This window comes from Lucilia cuprina, chromosome 6 (assembly GCF_022045245.1).
Source record: "Lucilia cuprina isolate Lc7/37 chromosome 6, ASM2204524v1, whole genome shotgun sequence".
Taxonomy (NCBI): Eukaryota; Metazoa; Arthropoda; class Insecta; order Diptera; family Calliphoridae; genus Lucilia; species Lucilia cuprina.
Window position 1 is genome coordinate 5,948,252 of NC_060954.1, and position 6,061 is coordinate 5,954,312.

The following is a 6,061-nucleotide window of genomic DNA, read 5'->3' on the forward strand; positions in this document are numbered from 1 at the left end:
TTTTTTAGTTTTATAATAATATTAATTTATAATAATAAATGTTTAAAGATCAATATTTTACAAAGTTAATTTTTTGTTTTGTTGTTGTTAATTTTATTTTTTAAATTAAAACAAACTAATTTTAATTTATTGTTTTAATTTTCTATTAATTTGTAAGTTTAATTTTTTTACTGGTTGTTTTTTGCTCTTTTCTTAGCTAATGATGTTTTTTCTAGTTTTCTTTATTTCCAGTTATTTTTTTTTAATTTTAAATTTACATTTATTTGTGTAGTTTTTTTGTTTTTATACTTTTTTATTTAAAATAAATAAGTTATTTACTTGTTTTAGTATGCAGTTAGTTTTTGTTGAAATATTGCTGGTTTAAGAAAAAAAATTGTTATTAAAAGGTCAAAGTGTTAAGGGATATTAAGAGGGAAAGGAATTTTGTAGGACAGGAGAAAAGTTTTTGTTTGTGTTTTTTCCTTTTAATTAAAGTGTATGAAATGAAGAAAGTATGAAAATTTCTTTGTTATTTATATTTCAAAAAAAGATTTTTTAGCTTTCATTTAGATGCTGTTTGTTTTTTGTTGTTTTGTTTAGTAAAACTAAAACTAATGATTTAGTCACTTTCATGAGGCATACATGCGATTGATATCGTGTTGATATTTATCTTGAATATCTTTGCGTTTCAGTTTAAAGGCAGCGGTTACCAAACCCATATCGGGAGACCAAACTTCTTTGCACAAAGTTATGGCGGCGGGGACTTCGTATTTTTGTAATTTGCCTAAAAAAAAGAATATGAATTAAGCATCACTGTTAGAAAATAATTATAAATTATAGTTTAGTTCTTGTTCAGTTCTAGTTCAGTTCTAGTTCAGTTCTAGTTCAGTTCTAGTTCAGTTCTAGTTCAATTCTTGTTCAATTCTAGTTCAGTTCTAGTTCAGTTCTAGTTCAGTTCTAGTTCAGTTCTAGTTCAGTTCTAGTTCAGTTCTAGTTCAGTTCTAGTTCAGTTCTAGTTCGTTCTAGTTCAGTTCTAGTTCAGTTCTAGTTCAGTTCTAGTTCAGTTCTAGTTCAGTTCTAGTTCAGTTCTAGTTCAGTTCTAGTTCAGTTCTAGTTCAGTTCTAGTTCAGTTCTAGTTCAGTTCTAATTCAGTTCTAGTTCAGTTCTAGTTCAGTTCTAGTTCAGTTCTAGTTCAGTTCTAGTTCAGTTCTAGTTCAGTTCTAGTTCAGTTCTAGTTCAGTTCTAGTTCAGTTCTAGTTCAGTTCTAGTTCAGTTCTAGTTCAGTTCTAGTTCAGTTCTAGTTCAGTTCTAGTTCAGTTCTAGTTCAGTTCTAGTTCAGTTCTAGTTCAGTTCTAGTTCAGTTCTAGTTCAGTTCTAGTTCAGTTCTAGTTCAGTTCTAGTTCAGTTCTAGTTCAGTTCTAGTTCAGTTCTAGTTCAGTTCTAGTTCAGTTCTAGTTCAGTTCTAGTTCAGTTCTAGTTCAGTTCTAGTTCAGTTCTAGTTCAGTTCTAGTTCAGTTCTAGTTCAGTTCTAGTTCAGTTCTAGTTCAGTTCTAGTTCAGTTCTAGTTCAGTTCTAGTTCAGTTCTAGTTCAGTTCTAGTTCAGTTCTAGTTCAGTCTAGTAGTTCTAGTTCAGTTCTAGTTCAGTTCTAGTTCAGTTCTAGTTCAGTTCTAGTTCAGTTCTAGTTCAGTTCTAGTTCAGTTCTAGTTCAGTTCTAGTTCAGTTCTAGTTCAGTTCTAGTTCAGTTCTAGTTCAGTTCTAGTTCAGTTCTAGTTCAGTTCTAGTTCAGTTCTAGTTCAGTTCTAGTTCAGTTCTAGTTAAGTTCTAGTTCAGTTCTAGTTCAGTTCTAGTTCAGTTATAGTTCTGTTATAGTTCAGTTCTAGTTCAGTTCTAGTTCAGTTCTAGTTCAGTTCTAGTTCAGTTCTAGTTCAGTTCTAGTTCTGTTCTAGTTCTGTTCTAGTTCTGTTCTAGTTGTGTTCTAGTTCTGTTCTAGTTCTGTTCTAGTTCTGTTCTAGTTCTGTTCTAGTTCTGTTCTAGTTCTGTTCTAGTTCTGTTCTAGTTCAGTTCTATTTCTGTTCTAGTTCTGTTCTAGTTCTGTTCTAGTTCTGTTCTAGTTCTGTTCTAGTTCTGTTCTAGTTCTATTCTAATTCTGTTCTAGTTCTGTTCTAGTTCTGTTCTAGTTCTGTTCTAGTTCTGTTCTAGTTCTTTTATAGTTCTTTTATAATTCTGTTAAAGTTCTGTTATAGTTCTGTTGGAGTTAAGTTTCAGTTCAGTTTTATTTAAATTCCAATTCAGTTTTAGTAAGTTTAAAATCATTTTGACTTCAAATAAAAAAAACCTACATTTTCTAGCATGTTCGGCCATTTCCTTAATGACCGCCTTTTCCATTACGGGATTAGAGCAGAGGTCTTCGAATGATTTGCTTTCCAAACCCTGACGATGTGCTAATTCTTCCAAATGCTTTTGATTGGGCACCACCAAAGCAACAGTGAATTGTTTTGTGGGATCACCATACACGCAAATGTTTTCAATCAATGGACATGTCTTCAATTCTGATTCTACTTTGCCCAAAGAAACATATTCACCAGCTTGCAATTTAACCAAATCCTTTTTACGATCTAAAAGAGAAATCAAAAAACAGTTTTAAAACAATTAAATGAAGAAAAAAATTAAAAAATGCTTACCAATGATTTTAAGTACGCCATCGGGATGCATTTCACCAATATCACCGGTTTTGAACCAGCGTTTGCCATCCTCTTCAAAGAATTCTTCAGCGGTTTTTGAGGGCAATTTATAATAGCCCATGGAAACACATTCGCCACCAACAAGAACTTCACCCTGTAAAACACAAAAAAAAAATAAACGAATTTAGTTGAAACCAAAACAAAGTCTAAACGAATGTGATAGACACTTACTTGAGGATAAGGTTTATTGGTTATTCTATAGCCACCTTCTTCCCAATTGACTAAACGAATTTCGGAAACAGTTAAAGGAGCACCAACGCGTCCATACTGGGTATCACGGTCTAAAAATTTAAGAAAAGCAATGTTTAAGAAAAAAAAATCTAGTAAAATTTTATTATTTTTTAAAACAAAATAAAACTTACAGTCCATAACAGTGGCACCGGAAGTAGTTTCAGTTAAGCCATAACCTTGTATTAAATCCACACACAAACAGGTCTTAATTTGTTCGTGAGTATCGGGTGAGAGAGGAGCACCACCAGACATCATTATGCGAACACGACCACCCATAAGTTTGGCAACCTTTTTGAAAACCATTCTGGAAAAATAGAAAAAAATAAGAAGATTGAATGAGAAGAGAACCAGAAAAGATCTTAAAATCGTCTGAAATTTATCTAGAATTAATCTTAAACAGGTCTAGAATAGATCTACAAGATCTAGAACAGAACTGAACTAGAACTGAACTAGAACTGAACTAGAACTGAACTAGAACTGAACTAGAACTGAACTAGAACTGAACTAGAACTGAACTAGAACTGAACTAGAACTGAACTAGAACTGAACTAGAACTGAACTAGAACTGAACTAGAACTGAACTAGAACTGAACTAGAACTGAACTAGAACTGAACTAGAACTCAACTAGAACTGAACTAGAACTGAACTAGAACTGAACCAGAACTGAATTAGAACTGAACTAGAACTGAACTAGAACTGAACTAGAACTGAACTAGAACTGAACTAGAATTGAACTAGAACTGAACTATAACTGATCTACAACTGGACCGGAACTGGTCTTGATTTCAAGGTATCTAAATTGTTGTAAAGTTAAACTTACTTGTCAATCAAAGGAGTCTCATAACCTCTTTGGAACCATTTAACTTTGTATTGATATAAAAATTGGAATAGAGCTTTCTTGAAGGCCGAACCGGAATTAACTTTATCATTAATACCCTTAGAGATACGATCCAATATAAGCTGTAATATAACAGTAGGAAAATGTTATTAATTTTCATATTTATAAAAGAAATTCAAATAACAAATACTAACCGGTACTGTGGTCATGCAAGTGGGTTTTAAAACAGTAGCATCACCTTTGCAGCCTCTCATGATCTTACTACTAGTATCGATTAAAGTCAAGGGAGTAGAATAACCAATGGGAACACCGGTCATTAGACAAACACTTTCGGCCACCAATTCAAAGACATGGGCCAAGGGAAGGAAGCTGTTTGAAAAATTAAAAAAAAATAAACTTATAATATCTGATTGTTATAGATGAAAATCTATTAACTTACCCAATTAAAACATCATCGGGATAGATGGGTACGACATCAACGAAACCTTTCATGGTGGCAATGCAATTTTTGTGTGACAAACAGACACCCTTGGGTGTGCCAGTTGAGCCGGAAGTGTACATAATAATAGCAATATCATCACCCTTAGGAGGAACATTTTCTATAAAAAGAAAATTTTTTTTAATTAAGATTAAAATTGCTTTAAGCTGAGTTAGATAAAAGTAACAAACTTACCAAATTTACTATCTTGACCACTGCGCACGACCTCAGAGAAAGGCAAAATCTTAACACCTTCCTTGAAGCCAGTAGTATCAGTTTTATGTAATTGATCTTCCATATAAATGATGGTATCAACCTGGGGACATTTATCCAATAAAACCTTAAATTTAGGCAACAAATCGTGAGAAGTAATGACGGTGGTCACTTCAGTTTCACTAATACAATGGGCCACACCCTCATCACCCAAAGTGGCATAGACGGTAACAATCGACATGGATTGTTTGAAACAACCATGAGCGGCAATCATCCATTCGGCACGTGTCTCGGCAAAGATAACAATATTCTTACGGGGTTCCTGACCACACTCACGCAGACCACGACCAAAAGCAGCTGCCATACGTTCAGCTTCTATGAAATTCTTCCATTTGTATTCGCCCATATTGTATTTCTTGAAAACACGACCATTGGGCTGTAGCTCATCCTCTTCGCTGAGGATTTGACGAGTGCCCAGGCAACGTTTCGATGAATGAGTTTTAGCCACATAATTGAAAACCTTTTCGAGAGTATCTATGTTGTCCTGCAGCATTTTGATATGTGTCTCTCTAGGTGGTTCCGTTGTGCGATAAGTTAGAGCCGTCTCATCATTGCTAACAATTTTTGCCTAAAAATCATAAATAATTAAAAAAATATTATTATTTAATAATTATTTAAAAAAAATTAATAAAATTTAAACCCATAATTAAAAAAAAACACATTTAATTAAAATAATTTTATAATTAATTAAAAATAAAAGTGTAAATTATAGTTTTTTTTTTGTTTGGAAAACTATAGAAGGTGTTTTTCCTTTTAATTTTTCTTGCTTTAAAATAAAGGGAGCTTTCACCGTTTTTGGAGTCTCTTTTTGTTTTTGCCACCCCCTGTTGTTATTCATATTAATAAAGAGTGCTTTTTATTTAAACTAAATTTTATACAAAGTTTTTGTTTTATTTTTATTTATTTTTTTAATTTTAATAGAATAAAAGTAACCAACACCTTGTTAGTTTCCGCCATTTAAGGAAAAAACAAAGTTTATTTTTTATAGTAAAAATCAAGAAGTATTTTATATATTATTTAGAGTAATGAAATCAAATACAACAATTTATATTTAAATTAACAAAACCTCTATATCATCCTCGTTATATTTTGATCTTTCCTCAATTGTGGTCTTATTAATGGGTAAAGCCTGTTTTAAATATATTAAAAAATATATTCATTTAGATAAAACGCAGCATTAATGGATTGTTTTAATATAAAAGTTTATTATAAATAATTATTAAATTTTACTTTAATTAAAATTAGCAAAATTAGAGTTAATTAAATTTTTTATACTAATTCAATATTACAATAGGAAGTTACCAATGCTTACATAAAGATCTCACAAAATGAACTAAAACTGATATTAAATCGAGAGAGAACTTAAGCAAAACAATATTAAAATTGATCCACAACTGATCCCGAACAGAGGTAGAACAGAACAGAACTAGAACAGAACTAGAACAGAACTAGAACAGAACAGAACTAGAACAGAACTAGAACAGAACTAGAACAGAACTAGAACAGAACTAGAACAGAA

At 31.8% G+C, this 6,061-nt stretch overlaps 1 protein-coding gene across 4 annotated transcripts in view; it reads right to left on the reverse strand.

The window, feature by feature from the left end:
• Positions 1-461: 461 nt before the first annotated feature.
• LOC111676644 (long-chain-fatty-acid--CoA ligase 4) overlaps positions 462-6,061 on the reverse strand; it is a 39,891-nt gene continuing 34,291 nt past the window's right edge. For 2 of the 4 annotated variants that reach the window (XM_046954623.1, XM_046954624.1), the window contains 10 exons: positions 5,609-5,671; positions 4,465-5,110; positions 4,231-4,390; positions 3,986-4,160; positions 3,774-3,913; positions 3,084-3,256; positions 2,893-3,002; positions 2,662-2,815; positions 2,320-2,595; positions 462-763 (listed from right to left, as the gene is read on the reverse strand). In XM_046954623.1, coding sequence (XP_046810579.1) covers positions 609-763; positions 2,320-2,595; positions 2,662-2,815; positions 2,893-3,002; positions 3,084-3,256; positions 3,774-3,913; positions 3,986-4,160; positions 4,231-4,390; positions 4,465-5,110; positions 5,609-5,671 — 2,052 coding nt within the window. In that variant the 3' untranslated portion in view covers positions 462-608. The remainder of the gene's footprint in view (positions 764-2,319; positions 2,596-2,661; positions 2,816-2,892; positions 3,003-3,083; positions 3,257-3,773; positions 3,914-3,985; positions 4,161-4,230; positions 4,391-4,464; positions 5,111-5,608; positions 5,672-6,061) is intronic. The other 2 variants (XM_046954625.1, XM_046954626.1) reach the window with 1 other exon arrangement.